Below are 23,450 nucleotides of genomic sequence, written 5' to 3' on the forward strand. Positions count from 1 at the left end.
ACTTTTAAATCATATACCACAAGAATGTATCAAACCCTGTCTGCTAAGAATACACTATGTTAAATGGTGGTTACAAAGATGAACAAAAAACACAGTCTCCAGATATAAAAAAATTCCACGTTCTAGAATACCCTTGAAAGCTTACTATTTTTTATTTATTTTATTTTATTTTATTTATTTATTTATTTATTTGACAGAGAGAGAGAGAGAGACAGCGAGAGCAGGAACACAAGCAGGGGGAGTGGGAGAGGGAGAAGCAGGCTTCCTGCAGAGCAGAGAGCCCGATGTGGGACTCGATCCCAGGACCCTGGGATCATGACCTGAGCCGAAGGCAGACGCTTAACGACTGAGCCACCCAGGCACCCGAAAGCTTACTATTTTTTAAATAAAGTTATTAAACAAAAATAGAATGGGCAAATTCAGTTTTTTTCCATAATAGTCCATTCTTTGTTTTTACAGTATTCAAAATAATGGTATTTATCCTTCAAGCAAAGTATTTTCAAAATAATTTATGATTTGGGTTCTAAAAGCCAAAACCAGTTAAGGCTGACAAGTGCCCAGTATACATAATGAAAACCCCTCTGCTAACTTGGTCAAAATGCATACACAAAAAATATGTTAAAACTTGATTCTAAGGGGCGCCTGGGTGGCTCAGTCGTTAAGCGTCTGCCTTTGGCTCAGGTCATGATCCCAGAGCCCTGGGATCGAGCCCCGCGTCGGGCTCCCTGCTCCGCGGGAAGCCTGCTTCTCCCTCTCCCACTCCCCCTGCTTGTGCTCCCTCTTTCGCTGTGTCTCTCTCTGTCAAATAAATAAATAAAATCTTAAAAAAAAAAAAAAAAAAAAACAACTTGATTCTAAGAATTTTTAGTTATCATTTAGTAATTAGGTCAACCAACATCTAAAAGATTTAATTATTTAAAAGAATAATACTTTTTCATTACCAAACAGCAAATCAGGAACTAAGAACTTCCTGAGGTCTGCATCAAAGATCTAGTCAACAGAACCAGAAATGCTTAAGTATTCAAGCTCAGAGTTCTCAATGAATTAGTAATCAGTCATATGATTTTACAATGATACTGGCATTTGTGATGACTCAAAATCACTGCGATTAATATCTATTTTCTTGCCCACTTCTCACGGACATCCTCTAAAAGTATGAATGGATCTTTAAAAAAGAGAGAGAAAGAGAAAGAAAGAGGAAGAAGGGAGGGAAAGGTAAATCTCCAATAAATACATACATTTCATTTTGTCCGAATACAGAGAATTCAAAAATTATTTTTAGAAAGCACAATTAAAAATATATGCCTTCCAGCTGAACTTGAAATTAATAATTAGTGAACATTTTATGGTCAAACTAAAATAATAAACATAGAGAAGAAATCAGTTATCATTTGTTCAAATACATAGTTTTAAAGATCAAGGTAAACCTCTGCTTAGTCTAAAAGATAAAGTCATCAATTTGCCTAATAAGATTCTAGAACTAAGTTAACATGACTTCTATTTATTATATTCTTCTTATATTTAAAATTTTAAAACAGTAATTTAAAAAAAAACTAATAATTTAAAACACAACTAATGCCAATTCAAGTTGTCAAACTAAGTTCAGTAACAGAAATCAATGAACCAAGTTATTTTGAAGATTGGTCCTAATATCAAGAAAATACCTTTTTTTTTTTTGTAAAGATTTTATTTATTTATTTGAGAGAGAGAGTACAAGGAGGCCGATGCAGGCCTCGATCCCAGGACTCTGGGATCATGACCTGAGCCTAAGGCAGAGGCTTAACCGACTGAGCCACCCAGGCGCCCCTCAAGACAGTATCATAATTATTGATTAAATTCACCTCCACAAACATTTTGTGTGACAACTAAAAGAAAAAAATATGAACTACTACTTCCTATGAAAAGGCAGTACCAACTAACTAGGAAAAAATTAATAGCACATTAATTCATTAATTCAAAAGACAAAGTTCCATGGAATCTAAAACAAAAACAAAAAAACAAGCTCGTTGATACAGAGAGCAGATTGGTGGTCACTAGAAATATGGGGTGGGGTGTGGGAGAAATGGGTGAACGGGGTCAAAAGATACAAACTTCCAGTTATAAAATAAATAAGTCATGAGGATATAAGAAAAAAAAGTTCCATTTTTAATAATTTTGTGATTAGTTTAAGATATTATTTTGAGTGCAACTGTCTTTTAAGAACCAAGTACAATGGAGTTAAGGAGTTACTCATTTTTGCTCTTCTAAATAACCTCAAGAACAGGTCCAAACTCAAGTGAACCAATGGAATCCTCTATTTAAAAGTTGATACTATTCTTCCTTTGTGAATTAACCTCTCTCCTGCCATTTGTTATAAGCAAATTTCTTTCCTTCAAACAATAACTGAATTTACATATTCAAAAAGGTTTATCTGCTTCTTATCTGATCATCTTAAAATTCGTTCCTGTATGTATCTGCAATCCTTACGGTACTTTGTCACTTGTTTATGTATATTGTCTATTAAAACCATAAGATGGTAATTTTCCCATTAGAAAGTATAAATTGAAAGGCAAAGACTATTTTGATTTATAACTTGTATAAGCTATAGGTGTTAGTGATGGTGCCCCATTAATGGGGGAAAAATGTTTTACATTTTTGCCATATTGAAAAAATACACAAAACACCAAAATTATAAAATAAATTCGGTGCTAGAGTAAAATTCAAACTATAGTTGACAACTGTCAATGGACAATAGTGATGAAAAAGCAAAATTTGAATACTTCAAAATAGTGTTCTCAAAATATGAGTTACAAGAGGCTTAGAAAAAGAGTAGATTCAAAATCAATTTTCTGGAAACTTCACTGTTTTATGCTGATTTATATATATTTTTACTTTATGTTACTGTCTAAAGAAAAACTTGCAGCTGGAAATGCAGTTGTATCCATTAAGTTCTTTGATAACAGTACATACATCTAAATAAAAATGTGAAAAAACAATTCAAATGGCATTTTCTACTGAAATAGAAAAAAACCCAACAGTACATATATCTTGTAGGAAAAGCTATAAGCTTAAGGAGAAATTATTGGCAAAAACACTATTTAAATAGATGAGCTATTTTTATGGGGGAAAAAAAGATATATGGTGCTAAAGTACATGCATTTTTACATGCCAGGACCATCTGATGTTTATAAGTATGTTAGAAATAATATTATTTTCTCAATAACTCCTAATTTTCACTCCTAAATTTATACAAGTTCCACTTTAAAAATATAAAGCACAGAAGATAAGAAATTTTGTTAAGTGTAAATCTGAGGCTAATTTTAGATAAGAATAGCATGTCATTATTCTTAGTGGTTTACCCTTGTTGAGTCATGGTATCAAAGATCAACACTGCACTGTTGTGGTTCTTACATGGTATACAATACAAAAGAAATCACATGATTCCATATTCACGAAACTCTAAAAAAGAAGACAAATTTATAGTGAGAAGGGATCGGTGGACATGGAGTACAGAGTGAGAGAGGCGTGACTACAAAGGAACATGAGGAAATTTGGGAAACAAAAGAAATGTTCTGTATTTTTAGTGTAGTAATGCTTCATAGGTGTATACATCTGTCAAAACCAATCCCTATCAAAATACCATCAACTTTTTTTCAAAGAAATGGAACAAATAGTCCTAAAATTTGTATGGAACCAGAAAAGACCCTGAATAGCCAGAGGAATGTTGAAAAAGAAAAGCAAAGCTGGTGGCATCACAATTCCGGACTTCAAGCTCTATTACAAAGCTGTCATCATCAAGACAGTATGGTACTGGCAAAAAAACAGACACATGGATCAATGGAACAGAATAGAGAGCCCAGAAATGGACCCTCAACTCTACGGTCAACTAATCTTCGACAAAGCAGGAAAGAATGTCCAATGGAACAAAGACAGTCTCTTCAACAAATGGTGTTGGGTAAATTGGATAGCCACATGCAGAAGAATGAAACTGGACCATCACACCTTACACCACACACAAAATAGACTCAAAATGGTTGAAAGACCTCAATGTGAGACAGGAGTCCATCAACATCCTAGAGGAGAACACAGGCAGTAACCTCTTCGACCTCAGCTGCAGCAACTTCTTCCTAGAAACATCGCCAAAGGCAAGGGAAGCAAGGGTAAAAATGAACTATTGGGATTTCATCGAGATAAAAAGCTTTTGCACAGCAAAGGAAACAGTCAACAAAACCAAAAGACAACCGACAGAATGGGAGAAGATATTTGCAAATGACATATCAGATAAAGGGCTAGTATCCAAAATCTATAAAGAACTCATCAAACTCAACACCCAAAGAACAAAGAATCCAAACAAGAAATGGGCAGAAGACATGAACAGACATTTTTCCAAAGAAGACATCCAAATGGCCAACAGACACATGAAAAAGTGCTCAACATCGCTCGGCATCAGGAAACTCCAAATCAAAACCTCAATGAGATACCACCTCACACCAGTCAGAATGGGTAAAATTAACAAGTCAGGAAATGACAGATATTGGCAGGGATGTGGAGAAAGGGGAACCCTTCTACACTGTTGGTAAGAATGCAAGCTGGTGCAGCCACTCTGGAAAACAGTATGGAGGTTCCTCAAAAAGTTGAAAGTAGAGCTACCCTATCATCCAGCAATTGCACTACTGGGTATTTACCCCATAGATACAAATGTAGTGATCCGAAGGGGTATGTGCACCCCAATGTTTATAGCAGCAATGTCCACAACAGCCAAACTATGGAAAGAGCTAAGATGTCCATCAACAGATGAATGGATAAAGAAGACGTGGTATATATGTACAATGGAATATTATGCAGCCATCAAAAAACCCCCGAAATCTTGCCATTTGCAGTGACATGGATGTAACTAGAGGGTACTGTGCTAAGTGAAATAAGTCAATCAGAGAAAGACATGTATCGTATGATCTCACTGCTATGAGGAATTCTTAATCTCAGGAAACAAACTGAGGGTTGCTGGAGTGGAGGGGGGTGGGAGGGATGGGGTGCCTGGGTGAAAGACATTGGGGAGGAGGGCGCCTGGGTGGCTCAGTTGGTTGAGCGACTGCCTTCGGCTCAGGTCATGATCCTGGAGTCCCGGGATCGAGTCCCGCATCGGGCTCCCTGCTCAGTGGGGGGTCTGCTTCTCCCTCTGACCCTCTTCCCTCTCGTGCTCTCTGTCTCTCATTCTCTCTCTCTCTCTCTCTCAAATAAATAAATAAAATCTTGAAAAAAAAAAAAAGACATTGGGGAGGGTATGTGCTTTGGTGAGTGCTGTGAATTGTGTAAGACTGATGAATCACAGACCTGTACCTCTGAAACAAATAATACATTATATGTTAAAAAAAAAAAAAAAGATAGTAGGAAGGGAAAAATAAAGGGGGGGAATCGGAGGGGGAGACAAATCATGAGAGACTGTGGACTCTGAGAAACAAACTGAGGGTTCTAGAGGGGAGGGGGTGGGGGGATGGGTTAGCCTGGTGATGGGTATTAAAGAGGGCACGTATTGAATGGAGCACTGGGTGTTATACACAAACAATGAATCATGGAACACTACATCAAAAACTAATGATGTAATATGGTGATTAATGTAACATAATAAATTTTTTTTAAAAAACCATTGAATTACACACTTTAAATAGGTTCACTTTACTGTACATAAATTGTACCTCAATAAATTTCATTTAAAAATATTAAGTGCCATAAGCAAAGTAAAAGTTACAAAATTTTAAAAAATCGTATTTCATGAAATTTAAGGGTCATCATCTTCTCTAAAAAGAACAAAAACCGGTCACAAACAAATCTTGAACTTGTAGAAGTTCAGAACTAAAAATTTATTTAATTTTTACTTAGGTATATTATCAAATATGGGCAGATGACCTACAGATTACCTACAGATGACCAGATTACCAAATTCACATTTCAAGAACCTTTAAAGATCATTTCCTCTAATATGAGGTAAGCAGATAAACTCATGACCAAGTGGAAACAAGTTCAACAGCCATTCTATGGCATTAAAGTGTTCAGGACCAGAGTGTCTCACCAATACAGTTAAACCAGGCTTCTCAGAATTCCTGAGCACCTGAGATAGTGGACACACCTAAAGGGGAAAAAACATCCAAGGTGTGTGGTGTAGAAGCAGCTCCTCAGATTCAAACACAAGAACACCTGAAAACCTGCATCTTATACCCAACATGCCATGACTAGTCATTTCTCTGATGAGGGAAAAACCCCAATATTGTAATGTACTAAGAAGGTCAGACCTTTCTTACAAAAACAGAAATATAAGAAGAAAGGGGGGGGCAAAAAAAACCTGTTACAGGGCGCCTGGGTGGCTCAGTCGATTAAGTGGATGCCTTCGGCTCAGGTCATGATCCCAGGGTCTTGGGATCGAGCCCCGCATCGGGCTCCCTGCTCAGCGGAGAGCCTGTTTCTCCCTCTCCCTCTGCCTGCCTTTCTGCCTACTTGTGCTCTCTCTGTGTCAAATAAATAAATAAAATCTTTTTAAAAGGGGCGCCTGGATGGCTCAGTCGTTAAGCGTCTGCCTTCGGCTCAGGTCATGATCCCAGGGTCCTGGGATCGAGCCCCACATCGGGCTCCAGGCTCTGCGGGAAGCCTGCTTCTCCCTCTCCCACTCCTCCTGCTTGTGTTCCCTCTCTCTCTCTCTCTGTCAAATAAATAAATAAAATCTTTAAAAAAAAAAAAACTTTTTAAAAAATGTTTAAAAAAAAAAAAAAAGCCTGTTCAGCCATTCTAATACTGAAGAAGAGAGACTACAGAGCAGTCTCGGTAGAAATTCCAGGAACCAGCCAATCTTCAATGTTATAGCCCTTAAAAGCACCCAGGCAGTACAGCTAATGATAACCTCTATTATTTCTTAAACCATGTATTTAACAAATTTAATGTTTCCTATGTTGCAAATACTGTTTTAAGTACTTCACAAATATTAACTCATTTAATTCTAATACACCCATTGAGGCAGATATTTTACTTTACAGATAAGGAAACTGAAGTACAGAGAGATTAAGTAAACTTCTCAAGGGTACACATCAGATCTAGTAGTCAACTGCCTAAGTCCACACTTCTAACCACCACACCATCTTGCCTCTCTTTACAAGTTTTTAATTTATGAACGTTCACAGATATGAACAAAGCTTTGCACCAGAACAAAGTACACTGACTCTACTTGCCACAAACAAATGGTCTTTTGTCAGTCAAATGCAGTTATTTAGTCTCTGCAACTGCATTAATTGTTAGATTTCTGGCAATGGTTTCAACTCTGGCTGCAAACTGGAATCACCCAGAAGTTTCATTTAATTGATCAGGAGTGGGAACTGGTTATTTATTTTAATGTTCCCCAGATGAAGCCACTGTGCAGTGATGGCTCAAAACCACAGGTCTATGGTAAGACAGTAAACTCAAATGCCTCTTGAAATATACAGATCAGTGAGACTTGGGGCATCCTGAAGAGTCAAATTTAATTAAAAAACAAAACACTGCATGGATGAAACTCTGTATCTACAAACACAATTTAGCCCACAGTCTATCTTGTGTTTGGAGCATTCTCTTTTTATAAACATTTATGATAAAAATAATTCAAAATGTAAAACTGAATATTTCCTATACTTGAGATGGAAAGAATTAAGAAAAGTCAGAATCAACGACATCAACATCTGTTATTCCCTTATGAAACAACTTTACTGATATGTGTACAACCACAGAGATCACTTGCTTAGTGTAAACAAAGGACTTATGAACAACCTTCTGAGAACTAATTTCTGTATAAATGGGACTAGGAATTTCTATATTAAGCAGAGAAATTTCTTTATAAATGAGGAAAGGGGATATTCAGATGCCCCTCTAAAGTAATGGTGATTAGCCATCTATTCTAAAATAACTCTTGCAATGGGCATCAACATACCTACACTTTAGAGCACAATAAATTAATATAGTTTATATCAGTGGTTCTCAGATGTTTTCATTTTGCAACTAATACAAATTTCACTCCGAGAATTTAGGAGATTGATATTAGGGTTGTAAAATTTTTATCTCTGAAGTTACAATATATAAGTAAATATACATTCATACACAAAATTATTACCATCTTCTAACACACACACAGACATACAATACAATATCCTTGTTAGTTCCCATTTTTCTGTTTGGACAAAACTTTTTTTTTTTTTTTTTAATCTTTGGTTAACACTGGTATGAAGGAACCAATGGGTAGGGAAAGAGGAGTAGCAGATAAGAAAGAAGAGAAATTCACAGTATACAGTAAATTAAGGCAAGTTGATTCAAGAAACATGTACCAAATGTTAAGGACAAGGCACTTTACAGTATCTATATTCTCCACTATTTACTGTTTTACTTATAGAGAAACAGTATGATGTTTATATTGATAATTTCAACCATTTTTAAAAGAGTAAAATTAATCTAACTATTCAATATAAGCCATGACCATAAATTCTTTACAAAAAAATTGTACCCAAAATTTACAATTTATAAATACAAATGAATATAAAAAAATTAAACTCTACCACCTGGAAATATCTATATTAACTTCTTTCTTTTTGTGTGTGTCTTAAATTTATAAGGCATGATGCTACGTACTAGGGATATAAAAACAAAAGGCAGAGTCCTACTCCAGGAACTAAATTTAGTGGGAAACACAGGTAAATGAACTGGTAAGGGATAAATACAATAAAGGCAAGCACAACTGTGGTATGGAAACATAAGACAGAAAGAGGGGCACTAATGTAAAATTGGACACTACTGGTGTCTTCCAAGGATCTGTACTCAATTATACATTATCATCACTCCGTGGGGCAGTTCATCTGGCCTCAAACTTCCACAGACAGGGCTTCCAATCCTACACTTCCAAAGGATATATTCCAAACTAAACAATTACACCATCCCTATGACAAATCAACTTGTGTACTCTGTTCTCCCTGGTCCCATCCCAACACACACACATTTCCAAAACGGATGAAAATGGGTACTTACATCTTCCCAGACAACAAAGCTGGACATCATCTCTGACTCTTCCCCTTTACTTTTACTGAAACTACTCACTCTGACCTTCAAAAAGTCTTTGGTATATCTTTCTCTATTTTCATGATCACTGTTGTTACTGATGCTATCATTAACTCTAAGTGAGATCAGAATAAGAGTCTCGTAGGTGATCTCTTTTCTCCTAGGTTCCTTCCTATTCTATAGTACTTTTTAGCTCAGTGTTCCTTAACTCCTCTGTCCATTATATAACCTATGGAGCTTTTAAATACATATGCCTATGTTCCACAAAGTTCCACAGATGATAATGATGTGGAACCAAGGCTAAGATCCACTGCATTTATTGTTTTTTTCCCCCTACAAAACAATCAAAAGGATCTACGTCAATCAAGAGGATCTACTTAATTTTTACTGTACCTTTTGAAATGTAAAAAAAATACAAACCCTACAAAGATGACTAAAAATAACAAAATCAAATAGCTAATATACCATGTGCCTCTCACTGAAATGACTGTTTATCAATGTTCTCTTTTAGTGTTACTAATTATTAAACCTTTCATTTTTTTCTCTCTACTAGAACGGCAGTTCCAACTCTCCTTGTGCAAAGTTAACAAAGCCCTTCTGTGGACAGTCTTCACCTTACTTATTCTGCTGACTAAATAAAGATGCTATCACAAAGCAACACTTTCTGATTCTATATCAGAATGAGCGTGACTAAAAAAAAAAAGTAAACAGAATAAAACCTCACTTTAAAAAACATAAAAAAAAGAAAACCTGTTCTAAGTTTCTTGGGGTCATGGAGTTGGTTAGTATTTTGAAGTAGTGTTGAAGGCCACAGAAGGAAAAAAAAGTTAGGAAATTTCAATTAAAAAGTCTGTTATCCTAATTTTAAAAACAATTTCAAAACTTTGTTTCAGGAAAAATATGAACATTACATTCATTCTTTCATTTTTAGACCTTCTGGTGTCAGTTTTAATTATTTCTAATTCAACATTTTCCCTCCCTGCCAATTCTCGTCTGAGGTGTTTGCTAAAGAATAACAATCACAAACGTATTTTTCAGCCTATCCAAAACTGTTATTCTAGCTCACCCTTTGTCTCAAACTATGAAGAATTTGAATAATCAATAAGAATTAAACATCTCAACTAGACTATTTAGTAGTTGCTTCTTAATATGCTGCTCACAACTGTTTATCTTTGAAACATAATTAGTCTACAGAACCAACATAGCCTGTGTTCTCCTTTTGTGCTTCAGTATCCGTAATCTGTCTTAACTGCTTTTATAATATCATCATTGCTATTACTAACATTGATTTTAATATAGGAAACTACAATAAAGATCACCCATAATCCCATGACCTTGAGAATATCACTGTTAACAGGTTATTATACATTTTTACTTTTCTCTGATTGATTTATAAGCTGCATGGGTTTGTGTGATGAACTGTTTTAACTTGTTTTGGCATAGAGAATAAATTCAGAGTGAATAAATTGATGAAATTTACTAAAGACATCCACAGATGGGTTAAAAAATCAAAACTAAATGGAATGGAAATCACACTTTTATTTCTAACAATGGTAGCCTTTACATTTTCTCAGAATTTTTACATCATTGAAAACTTTAAGTCTGGAAAAAGAGATGCCAAGCATAATAATCATCATTATAAGAACAGGATTATGTGACTAGGATTATGGAAAAAAACATACAAAGACACTTAAAATACACATGGCTCTACTTCAGTTTTCAATTAGATATGTACTCATCAGGCAGATCGGATTAAACAATGAAGTCCCTGTTTGGAAAGCAAAACTAGCTGTTTCTCATTAAAAAGCTGTCTACAACTCATGATACATTTAAAATGTTTCTGGCCTCCCATCCAAGTATTAACCAGGATGGGAGACCAGAAATATTTTAAATGTATCATGAGTTGTAGACAGCTTTTTGTGGTGTTATTTTTAAAATTCTGTATAGCAAAGACAGAAAACACCTGTATCTGCAAGCATATTTCCATTTATATAAACTCAATCTAAAAGACTGTCCCTTAGCTATAAATGGCTGACACTACAAACACCTCTTCTCACCACTGCTAGACATTTCTCTACCATTTCCTCTTGGTAACTAAAGATAAATCAGCACTGCCTACAACACTGACCATTATCTCCAATTCTCACTTTATACAAATTGGCAGAGGATCTTTAAGTGGTGACAGAGAACAGGTAGTAAATAGAGTAGAGAGGGAAAAAAGTGGTAAAAGAAGGAGTGCACTAAATCCACCTGCTCGTCTTTACCATTCTATCCACTACCCCTCCCAACCCCAAACCTGCTCATCCCCATCAACAAGCATCAGTTGGACAAATGGACTGGGAAGGATGGAGAGAAATCTTTTTCTACCACAGCAGGAAAATCTTACTTTCATTGTTATTCCTGCTTCATTTTCAATTTCAGTACCAGATATAAGGGAAGGGAAAACTACATTATCTAACTCTATACTCATTATCCAGTGCTCACTCCTGTCCTTATTATCCAGTGAAGATTCTTCATTCTACCCTAATTTATTTCCTTTCCTGCCATTTCTCACACAAAAACCCGTACCTCATATAGTCCCAACTCAACTAATCATACCTATCCCATGGATTACCCCATTCTCATCAATTTACATCTTTATACCCAAACCAAACTTCTGCTTCCCATTTTCCCTCCTATTCCACCAACATGTGGAGTCACCATTAGGTGTGCAATTGGGAAGAAAAACCATTGTGCCCATAAAATATGTACAGTGCTAATGATGAACTATCCAAACTTTAATCAAGTTGTTTCAGTATTTTGGGGATTTGGCACACTCACGTGTAAAAGGAATGAGCTAGTTTAAATCCCCGTTTCAAAAACTGGCTGACAAATTTCCAGGCCCCAGTGACAAGGATTCTGAAACTATATACCTAAGGTAGAGACAGGAATTTTCTAAATGGCACCCAGATGAGTCTACTGATCAATCATATTTGGGAATCAATGATAAATGCTAAGGCTCCTTCTAGTCTAACATTCCAATATTCTAAGCTGGAATTTTCACTGCATTTTCTGATAGAAATACTGTTAAAAGGTGTGTAGTTTATATCGTTGATGGTCTTACAGTTACTGTTTAAATAGGCCTGTATAACCTGACCTAGCACCTAAGCTCCATTTATATCATTATTTTATGACCACAGGTGACTTGCAAATGAACTTATATGTTTGCAGACTGTGGACCACCAGTATTATAACAATACTAAAACCTCAGAGGAAAACACTAAAAATTATTTTCTTGGGATTATGTGCATAATTAGACTTTTCCACAGATGGCCTTTTCACCTTTTCACAGATTTCTGCCCAATCACAACTAAGATTTGACCTACAAGTCAGAAATAAAAGTAGGAAGGGCATGCTCTTTAGGATCTTTTACTTTGCTAGTTCACTGATGGGGCTTTGTGTATCACTGAAATAAAGCCTAGAGAAATCTAGATCATTGATGGAATTCAGGGCATTAAAATACCTAATGAACAGTCTCACTCAAATGTTTACAGACTGCCAGGACTTTACCTGCCCAGAAGCACACTAGATCATTCATTTATGAACCACATGTATCTATTCTAGCTCTAGTAACTTCCAACTACCAATTGTCATTATAAACAAAGGTTCCCTTGGTTAATATTCAAGTTTAAAGACATGTTTCAACATGTGAGAACTAATCAAGTAAAAACAGCACTTGAAGACATGATGACACATCAGTAGTGTGTTGATTTAAGTGGAACCTCTTCATTTATGAATAAATTAATAATATTATTATAAAAAGGTAAAAATGGAAACCATTATATGCTAGTCAGCTTTTTCTTTAAAAAGATGTACTTGCTTAGAGTTTTACAAAATAGTATGATAAATTAAAGGAAATTGTGTCCATTTATTTCATTTCTCCAGCGGATTTCTCCAATCTACAGTGAATGCCATTATGTAAGTGCATTCTCTGAATATCAAGAATGATGCAATGGTTGCCATAACAACTACTCATTTTATTGAATAAATTGTGGGTTGGGGGTTAAAGCGTTCTTTTAAAAAACAAATGTCAACATCTTAACTATGCCTGATAAGTCTCTTTCTATTGTTACCTATTAAACAGTAACTATAGGCCATCTTTGAGGATGACTATTTAAACAGCTATTTAAAAAGCTAGGCTTGAGTTGCCAAGGGAGGAAAACTTTGAATTTAAAGTTTGAAAAATGAAACACATCAACTACATTCAAAGGAACAAAAGATACTTCTTTTTAATCTTCTACAGTAACTGAAAAGTGTTTGTAAATCAAAAGTAACATGATATTACATGTCACTGTAACAAATTTTGCTTCTAATCCTAAATTTAACTCACTATAAGACTAACACTAGAAGAATGCCGACTTTTCAGTTTGCAATTAAGCTAAAGTGCGAACAAGTAGAAGGTTATCCCTCATTTTGATACTCAAGAAATTTCTCCTGAGTGTGTGAAAAAACGGGGTATTTTCAATGTCAAGTGACCTATAAAATAGCTCTGTAAAGAAGCCTATATTTAAAAACACCAAGGATAACTGTAGACCCCAACTATAAACGCTCCTCAGGCGAAGCAAAAGCTACTAAAGGCTTCTTCCTTTGCTGGAGATCTTCCATAGGACAGGTTCCCAGCGACGGCCAGCTTCACTGGCATCTGTGTCCTTAGGAGGCTTGGTGGTTACACAGACTATTCAAAGCTAAACAGTATTTTGAGAACCTGCCCCAGATCTTTTCCTTCCCCACCGAAATAAACAGTAAGATCAAGGTTTTGAAGAACGGCGGGTGGGGGGTATGGATGGCGCCCCTCCCCCCTTTAACAAGGTGAAGTCCAGTCAGCTAGAAGGCCTGCTGACTTCGCAGCCCTGGAAACCAACGCGAGGAAGCTCCAGCACTGCCTGGCTAAACCCACAGGCGAGGGGTCCGTCGGGGCAGCAAATCAAACAGCCTGGTCAAGCGCAAGGGAGAGAGTGGCAACTCAGGCTTCTTTCAATCTGTCTTTCACAAATGGCTTTTACCTGCCTTCGTGTTCTACCTTCACCTCTCTCGCGACAAGCGACCTCCGCCTCTTCTGGGAGGGTGCGTTTGTTTGTGTGTGTAGTGACAACAATCTCAGCACCCCGACTGGGGACAGGGGATTGGAAGGGGTGGGGACTCAGTTCCTCCACAGCCCTGGAACTCTCCTGAAGGGCCCTCGAAGAAAAGGGGGCGGGAGAGCGCGCCTGACGCCGACTGAGGACTCGACCAAGAAGGGGGCGTCCGGGCCTGGGAGAGCGGCACTGGCAGGGGCTGACGTGCAGCTCCTTCAGGTTGTAATGGTGGCCCCTTGGGGGAGGGGAGAGGTGACAAGGGGCTGGGGGCGATGAGGCCTCCCCTCCCCCCTCGCTCAAGCTCGCTGTTTACCTTCCCGGTACTTCTTGCGGAGCCGCCGGTGGACGCTCTTCACCACCCCGGAGAGCTTCTCCTGCTCCAGCTTCCGCTCCTGCTCCCGAGGCGGCGGAGTGCTCGGGGGCCCAGCCCCGTGCCTGCGAGCACTGCTTCGGCCGCCGGCCTCCGGCTCCATATCGCTGCCGCCGCTGCCGCCGCCGCCGCCGCCGCCGCCGCCGCCCCTCGGGCCCCCGCAGACGCCTGCCTGACGGAGGAGGTGGGGAAGGAGGAGGCAGCAGCGGAGGCAGCAGCCGGGGGAGGCAGAGGAGCCGAAGCGTCGGCCTCGGAGGTGGCCCCTTACCCAAACGCTCAAGCTGATTGGTGGACTGTGGAGGGCTGGGCGGAAACGGAAAAGGCTAAGGGCCAATGGACGGAGAGCGCCGGCGGCGCACCCGGTTGTTTGGGACCGCGAGCAGCTGGAGGAGGCGGGGCTTGCGGGCTAAGGGGAGCGGAGGCATTGGGAGCGCTGGGCCCAAAAGCTCCTTTCTGTTCCCCGCCCCTCTCCAGATTCTGTGCGCCGGCGCCGTGAACCACGCGCTTGCGCGTCTGAGTTTGCTTCGTTGGGGCTCGGTTCTACTGCCCACCCTGTTCACGTCTTCCAGCCATTCCAACCCCTGAGTCCTCTACCTGAACCCCTGCTGTACTTTGTCACTTATAGGTTCTCTTTAGCTGCATAGCGCGGGGAAGCGCTTTTGAGATGACTCGACGCACAGGAATTTTACATTTCAAGGGACCCAAGCAGAGATGCTTTCATTGGCGCGAGTTGAGGTCTGACTACCAAGTGGTGACTTAATTCACGGGCCGGCAGTGGTTATGTCTTCAGTGCCAGAGCTGGGCGAAGGACATAGGAAATGGGAAACGGAGAAGGCCAAGAAAAGCAGTAGAAGATGATAGTGGAGAGAAAAGGAAAAATGGAGAACCCTCAACACATGCCCTCAAGAACTTTTGTGGTGGCCCGGGTGTCACAGGGAGCGTGCCCTGATTAAATTTGCATCAGAACTGAGTGCTTTTAAAAATTGGCTTGGGTGTCCACCTGTCCTTTAATTTGGTGGGTTAGTCTATGTGAAGTGTACCTAAGTGGGTTTGGCAACCTGTACCATCACCTGCACCCCTCCTCGCCCTTCTCTTTGGAAATTCCCGGGGAGTGTGGTTGTTGATATCCGTCCCTGCTCCCCAGAGAGATGTAGACTGTATTAGTTCTTGAAGTGGTGTTGAGGCTGCTCAACAAAAGGCTGAGAGCTCTTAAAGGATTGTGTTAGGTTGTAGAGTACCCCCGAACTGCAGTTGTTGGTTACGTGATGTTGTTTGTAAAATGTTGCAAAAACTTTTTTTTTATTCTTATGTTAATCCCCATACATTACATCATTAGTTCTAGATGAAGTGTTCCATGATTCATTGTTTGTGCATAACACCCAGTGCTCCATGCAGAACGTGCCCTCCTCAATACCCACCACCAGGCTAACCCATCCTCCCACCCCCCTCCCCTCTAGAACCCTCAGTTTGTTTTTCAGAGTCCATCGTCTCTCATGGTTCGTCCACCCCTCCGATTTCCCCCGCTTCATTCTTCCCCTCCCGCTACCTTCTTCTTCTTTTTTTTTCTTAACATATATTGCATTATTTGTTTCAGAGGTACAGATCTGAGATTCAACAGTCTTGCACAATTCACAGCGCTTACCAGAGCACATACCCTCCCGAGTGTCTATCACCCAGTCACCCCATGTTGCAAAAACTTTTTAACCAATGATTTTACGAATATAAATAAAGCTTGCGTTATGTAACTTTTATATGCCACCTTCTCAATAATGAAGACTCTAAAGAGCAAAGCACCGTACACACTCTCTAGAACATAGGAAGAACAGGAGGGGGGAAATGAAGGGAGAAGACTGATGGAATATAGGGCGCCTGGGTGGCTCAGTCGTTAAGCGTCTGCCTTCGGCTCAGGTCATGATCCTAGGGTCCTGGGATGGAGTCCCACATCGGGCTCCCTGCTCGGCAGGAAGCCTGCTTCTCGCTCTCCCACTCCCCCTGCTTGTGTTCCTGCTCTCGCTCTCTCTCTCTCTGTCAAATAAATAAATAAAATCTTTAAAAAAAAAGACTGGTGGAATATAAAGATGGAAGATGTATTCCTACCTGCACAGTGTAGAGGCAGATCAAATACAGATAAACTTCAAAAGAACTAATTATAATGAAGTTACACACACATGTGTAATAAATTGAGGCTATGCTGGTCTTATTTGGGAGCTTTTCATTAGAGAAGAAAGAGAAGCTTTAATGACACAGTTGTTCTGGCTCTTTCCATATATTTAATATGTATGGGAGGTGAAAAGAGGTGCAAATATTTGGAAGTTACAACCATTGTAAAGAGGACATTAAATTTCATTTGTACTGAATTGTACTAAAAAAACAAACTCTCCCTGCTACTACTTGCAAATGAATTTTAAAGTCCTTTTTATTTCTTTTTAAAGATTTTATCTATTTGAGAGACAGAGTGATCGAGAAAGAGAGAGAGAGAGAGAGAATGCACACAAACAGAGGGAGAGGGAGAAGCAGGCTCCCCGTCGAGCAGGATCCTGGGATCATGACCTGAGCCAAAGGCAGATGCTTAACCGACTGAGCCACCCAGGCGCCCCTAAAGTCCTTTTTAAAAGTAAAAATGTTTACTGAACGAAATTTGGAAAATACAGATGGGAGTAAAATAAAATTACTGAGAGAGAAGATCTTAAGTGTTCTCATCACAAAGAAGAAATGATAAATATGTGATGGGATGGAGGTGGTAGCTGATTTGATAGTGATAATCATTTTGCATTTTATACAATATCAAGTCAAGATGTTGTACACCTTATACTCACAATGTTAGGTGTCAATTATATCTCAGGAAAGCTGAGGGAAAAAGTAAAAGTCACCTGGAAACCCACCACTTGGAGATAACAACTGTTAACATTTTTTTTTTCTTTGCATATATATCTTTATTTCAAATGGTATATTTTTGATGGACATAAGGTAATCTGTTATATGAATAGCCTTTCACTTTAGTAACCAATTCCCAACTATAGTATATTTATGGTGTTTCCAGTTTTTTTGTGTTCCAAATAATGCTGTGATGAACACCCTTGTACACAAATGTTTATCTATTTAATTATACATTTTACTAGGCTAAATTTCTAAAAGTCAAATTTTTTAATCAAAGGGTCAAAATTTTAACTAAAACATGAGTCATATTTTTAACAAAAACATGTTAAAGTTTTTTTTATTCTTATATTAATCCCCATACATTACATTATTAATTTTAGATGAAGTGTTCCATGATTCATTGTTTGTGCATAACACCCAGTGCTCCATGTAGAATGTGCCCTCCTCAATACCCACCACCAGGCTAACCCATCCTCCCACCCCCCTCCCCTCTAGAACCCTCAGTTTGTTTTTCAGAGTCCATCGTCTCTCATGGTTCGTCTACCCCTCCGATTTCCCCCGCTTCATTCTTCCCCTCCACCTTCTTCTTCTTCTTTTTTTTCTTAACATATATTGCATTATTTGTTTCAGAGGTACAGATCTGAGATTCAACAGTCTTGCACAATTCACAGCGCTTACCAGAGCACATACCCTCCCGAGTGTCTATCACCCAGTCACCCCATCCCTCCCACACCATCCCCCACTCCAGCAATCCTCAGTTTGTTTCCTACAATTAAGAATTCCTCATATCAGTGAGGTCATATGATACATGTCTTTCTCTGTTTGACTTATTTCACTCAACATAATACCCTCCAGTTCCATCCACGTCGTTGCAAATGGCAAGATCTCATTCCTTTTGATGGCTGATAATATTCCATTCTATATATATACCACTTCTTCTTTATCCATTCATCTGTCGATGGACATCTTGGCTCTTTCCACAGTTTGGCTATTGTGGACATTGCTGCTATAAACATCAGGGTGCACATACCCCTTCGGATCCCTACTTTTGTATCTTTGGGGTAAATACCCAGTAGTGCAATTGCTGGATCATATGTTAGCTCTATTTTCAACTTTTTGAGGAGCCTCCATACTGTTTTTCAGAGTGGCTGCACCAGCTTGCATTCCCACCAACAGTGTAGGAGGGTTCCTCTTTCTCCGCATCCCCGCCAACATCTGTTGTTTCCTGACTTGTTAATTTTAGCCATTCTGACTGGTGTGAGGTGGTATCTCATTGAGGTTTTGATTTGGATTTCCCTGATGCCGAGTGATATTGAGCACTTTTTCATGTGTCTGTTGGCCATTTGGATGTCTTCTTTGGAAAAATGTCTGTTCATGTCTTCTGCCCATTTCTTGATTGGATTCTTTGTTCTTTGGGTGTTGAGTTTGATGAGTTCTTTATAGATTTTGGATACTAGCCCTTTATCTGATCTGTCATTTGCAAATATCTTCTCCCATTCTGTCGGTTGTCTTTTGGTTTTGTTGACTGTTTCCTTTGCTTTGCAAAAGCTTTTTATCTCGATGAAGTCCCAATAGTTCATTTTTGCCCTTGCTTCCCTTGCCTTTGGCGATGTTTCTAGGAAGAAGTTGCTTCGGCTGAGGTCAAAGAGGTTGCTGCCTGTGTTCTCCTTTAGGATTTTGATGGACTCCTGTCTCACATTGAGGTCTTTCAACCATTTGGAGTCTATTTTTGTGTGTGGTGGAAGGAAATGGTCCAGTTTCATTCTTCTGCATGTGGCTGTCCAATTTTCCCAACACCATTTGTTGAAGAGACTGTCTTTGTTCCATTGGACATTCTTTCCTGCTTTGTCAAAGATGAGTTGACCATAGAGTTGAGGGTCCATTTCTGGGCTCTCTATTCTGTTCCATTGATCTATGTGTCTGTTTTTGTGCCAGTATCATGCTGTCTTGATGATGACAGCTTTGTAATAGAGCTTGAAGTCCGGAATTGTGATGCCCCCGGCTTTGCTTTTCTTTTTCAACATTCCTCTGGCTATGCGGGGTCTTTTCTGGTTCCATACAAATTTTAGGATGATTTGTTCCATTTCCTTGAAAAAAGTGGATGTTATTTTGATGGGGATTGCATTGAATGTGTAGCTTGCTCTAGGTAGCATTGACATCTTCACAATATTTGTTCTTCCAATCCATGAGCATGGAACGTTTTTCCATTTCTTTGTGTCTTCCTCAATTTCTTTCATGAGTATTTTATAGTTTTCTGAGTACAGATCCTTTGTCTCTTTGGTTAGATTTATTCCTAGGTATCTTATGGTTTTGGGTGCAATTGTAAATGGGATTGACTCCTTAATTTCTCTTTCTTCTGTCTTGTTGTTGGTATATAGGAATGCCACTGACTTCTGTGCATTGATTTTATATCCTGCCACTTTACTGAATTCCTGTATGAGTTCTAGCAGTTTTGGGGTGGAGTCTTTTGGGTTTTCCACATAAAGTATCATATCATCTGCAAAGAGTGAGAGTTTGACTTCTTCTTTGCCAATTTGGATGCCTTTGATTTCTTTTTGTTGTCTGATTGCTGTGGCTAGGACTTCTAATACTATGTTGAATAGCAGTGGTGATGGTGGACATCCCTGCCGTGTTCCTGACCTTAGGGGGAAAGCTCTCAGTTTTTCCCCATTGAGAATAATATTCGCTGTAGGTTTTTCATAGATGCCTTGTATGATATTGAGGTATGTACCCTCTATCCCTATACTCTGAAGAGTTTTGATCAAGAAAGGATGCTGTACTTTGTCAAAAGCTTTTTCTGCATCTATTGAGAGGATCATATGATTCTTGTTCTTTCTTTTGTTAATGTATTCTATCACATGGATTGATTTGCGGATGTTGAACCAAACTTGCAGCCCAGGGATAAATCCCACTTGGTCATGGTGAATAATCCTTTTAATGTATTGTTGGATCCTATTGGCTAGTATTTTGGTGAGAATTTTTGCATCCATGTTAATCAGGGATATTGGTCTGTAATTCTCCTTTTTGATGGGGTCTTTGTCTGGTTTTGGGATCAAGGTAATGGTGGCCTCATAAAATGAGTTTAGAAGTTTTCCTTCCGTTTCTATTTTTTGGAACAGTTTCAGAAGAATATGTATTAATTCTTCTTGAAATGTTTGGTAGAATTCCCCTGGGAAGCCATCTGGCCCTGGGCTTTTGTTTTTTGGGAGATTTTTGATGACTGCTTCAATTTCCTTAGTGGTTATAGGTCTGTTCAGGTTTTATATTTCATCCTGGTTCAGTTTTGGTAGTTGATACATCTCTAGGAATGCCTCCATTTCTTCCAGGTTATCTAATTTGCTGGCATGGAGTTGCTCATAATATGTTCTTATAATTGTTTGCATTTCTTTGGTGTTGGTTGTGATCTCTCCTCTTTCATTCATGATTTTGTTGATTTGGGTCATTTCTCTTCTCTTTTTGATAAGTCTGGACAGGGGTTTATCAATCTTGTTAATTCTTTCAAAGAACCAGCTCCTAGTTTCGTTGATCTGTTCTACTGTTCTTTTAGTTTCTATTTCATTGATTTCTGCTCTGATCTTTATTATTTCTCTTCTCCTGCTGGGTTTAGGCTTGATTTGCTGTTCTTTCTCCAGCTCCTTTAGGTGTAGGGTTAGGTTGTGTACTTGAGACCTTTCTTGTTTCTTGAGAAAGGCTTGTATTGCTATATACTTTCCTCTTAGGACTGCCTTTGCTGCATCCCAAAGATTTTGAACAGTTGTGTTTTCATTTTCATTGGTTTCCATGTATTTTTTTAATTCTTCTTTAATTTCCTGGCTGACCCATTCATTCTTCAGTAGGATGCTCTTTAGCCTCCATGTATTTTGAGTTCTTTCCGACTTTCCTCTTGTGATTGAGTTCTAGTTTCAAAGCATTGTGGTCTGACAATAGGCAGGGAATAATCCCAATCTTTTGGTACCAGTTGAGACCTGATTTATGACCTAGGATGTGATCTATTCTGGAGAATGTTCCATGGGCACTAGAGAAGAATGTGTATTCCGTTGCTTTGGGGTGGAATGTTCTGAATATGTCTGTGAAGTCATTTGGTCCAGTGTGTCATTTAAAGTGTTTATTTCCTTGTTGATCTTTTGCTTAGACGATCTGTCCATTTCAGTGAGGGGGGTGTTAAAGTCCCCCACTATTATTGTATTGTTGTCGATGTGTTTCTTTGCTTTTGTTATTAATTGCCTTATATAATTGGCTGCTCCCATGTTAGGGGCATAGATATTTACAATTGTTAGATCTTTTTGTTGGATAGATCCTTTAAGTAGGATATAATGTCCTTCCTCATCTCTTAGTACAGTCTTTGGTTTAAAATCTAATTTGTCTGATATAAGGATTGCCATCCCAGCTTTCTTTTGGTGTCCATTAGCATGGTAAATGGTTTTCCACCCCCTCACTTTCAATCTGGGGGTGTCTTTGGGTCTAAAATGAGTCTCTTGCAGACAGCATATCGATGGGTCTTGGTTTTTAACCCAGTCTGATAGCCTGTGTCTTTTGATTGGGACATTTAGCCCATTTACATTCAGGGTAACTATTGAAAGATAGGAATTTAGTGCCATTGTATTGCCTGTAAGGTGACTGTTACCGTATATTGTCTGTGTTCCTTTCTGGTCTATGTTGCTTTTAGGCTCTCTCTTTGCTTAGAGGACCCCTTTCAAGATTTCCTGTAGGGCTGGTTTTGTGTTTGCAAATTCCTTTAGTTTTTGTTTGTCCTGGAAGCTTTTTATCTCTCCTTCAATTTTCACTGACAGCCTAGCTGGATAGAGTATTCTTGGCTGCATATTTTTCTCATTTAGTGCTCTGAATATATCCTGCCAGTCCTTTCTGGCCTGCCAGGTCTCTGTGGATAGGTCTGTTGCCAATCTAATGTTTCTAGCATTGTAGGTTACATATCTCTTCTCCTGAGCTGCTTTCAGGATTTTCTCTTTGTCTATGACACTCATAAGTTTTACTATTAGATGTCGGGGTGTTGACCTATTTTTATTGATTTTGAGGGGGGTTCTCTGTGCTTCCTGGATTTTCATGCCTGTTTCCTTCCCCAAATTAGGGAAGTTCTCTGCTATAATTTGCTCCATTATACCTTCTGCCCCTCTGTCTCTTTCTTCTTCTTCTGGGATCCCAATTATTATAATGTTGTTTCGTCTTATGGTATAGCTTATCTCTCGAATTCTGCCCTCGTGATCCAGTAGTTGTTTATCTCTCTTTTTCTCAGCTTCATATTCCATCATTTCATCTTCTATATTACTGATTCTCTCTTCTGCCTCATTTATTCTAGCAGTTAGCGCCCCCATTTTTTATTGCACCTCATTAATAGCCTTTTTGATTTCTACTTGGTTGGATTTTAGTCTTTTACTTCTCCAGAAAGGGTTTCTCTAATAACTTCCATATTTTTTTCAAGCCCAGCTAGTATCTTTAAAGTGATGATTCTGAACTCTAGATCTGACATCATACTAATGTCCGTATTGAGTAGGTCCCTGGCAGTTGGTACTACCTCTTGTTCTTTTTGTTGAGGTGATTTTTTCCATCTTGTCATTTTGTGCAGAGGAGAATAGATTAATGAGAGAACAAAATGCTAGCAGAGTAACAATGTCCCCAGAAAACATACTCTAAACAAATCAGAAAAGACCTGAAGCAGTGGGAAAAGAAAGGGAAAGAGAGAAAAAAGAGAAAGAAAAAAAGAAAAAGAAAAAGATAAAGATAAAAACAAAAACAAAGAAAACAAAACAGCAACAACAAACAAACAAAAAAAAACAGAATGTGATCAAATATGATCGGCTGGTATATAGATCAGTGCCACACACTAGATTTGGGGTGTATTTTGGTCTGTTAGAAGAAAGTGCCTTCCAAAATTTTAAAGAAAGAAAAACTTATATATGTACAAAAATAAGGGTTGATATGATGAAGGGATGGAATATGACTGTAAAGATGGAAATTATAAACAATTTTATAAAAGGAATTGATAAGAAGTTGTTTGAAAAAAGAAAGAAGAGGATTTAAAAAAAGAAAAAAGA

At 38.6% G+C, this 23,450-nt stretch overlaps 1 protein-coding gene across 1 annotated transcript in view; it reads right to left on the reverse strand.

Moving 5' to 3' along the window:
- The window catches only part of BMT2 (base methyltransferase of 25S rRNA 2 homolog), a 95,225-nt gene extending 80,258 nt beyond the window's left edge, over positions 1-14,967 (reverse strand). Inside the window, exon 1 of the mRNA XM_035020955.1 lies at positions 14,467-14,967. Coding sequence (XP_034876846.1) covers positions 14,467-14,626 — 160 coding nt within the window. The 5' untranslated portion in view covers positions 14,627-14,967. The remainder of the gene's footprint in view (positions 1-14,466) is intronic.
- Between the last annotated feature and the right edge of the window lie 8,483 nt (positions 14,968-23,450).

This window comes from Mirounga leonina, unplaced genomic scaffold, assembly GCF_011800145.1.
Source record: "Mirounga leonina isolate KUSES-001 unplaced genomic scaffold, KU_Mleo_1.0 Mir_174, whole genome shotgun sequence".
Lineage (NCBI taxonomy): Eukaryota > Metazoa > Chordata > Mammalia > Carnivora > Phocidae > Mirounga > Mirounga leonina.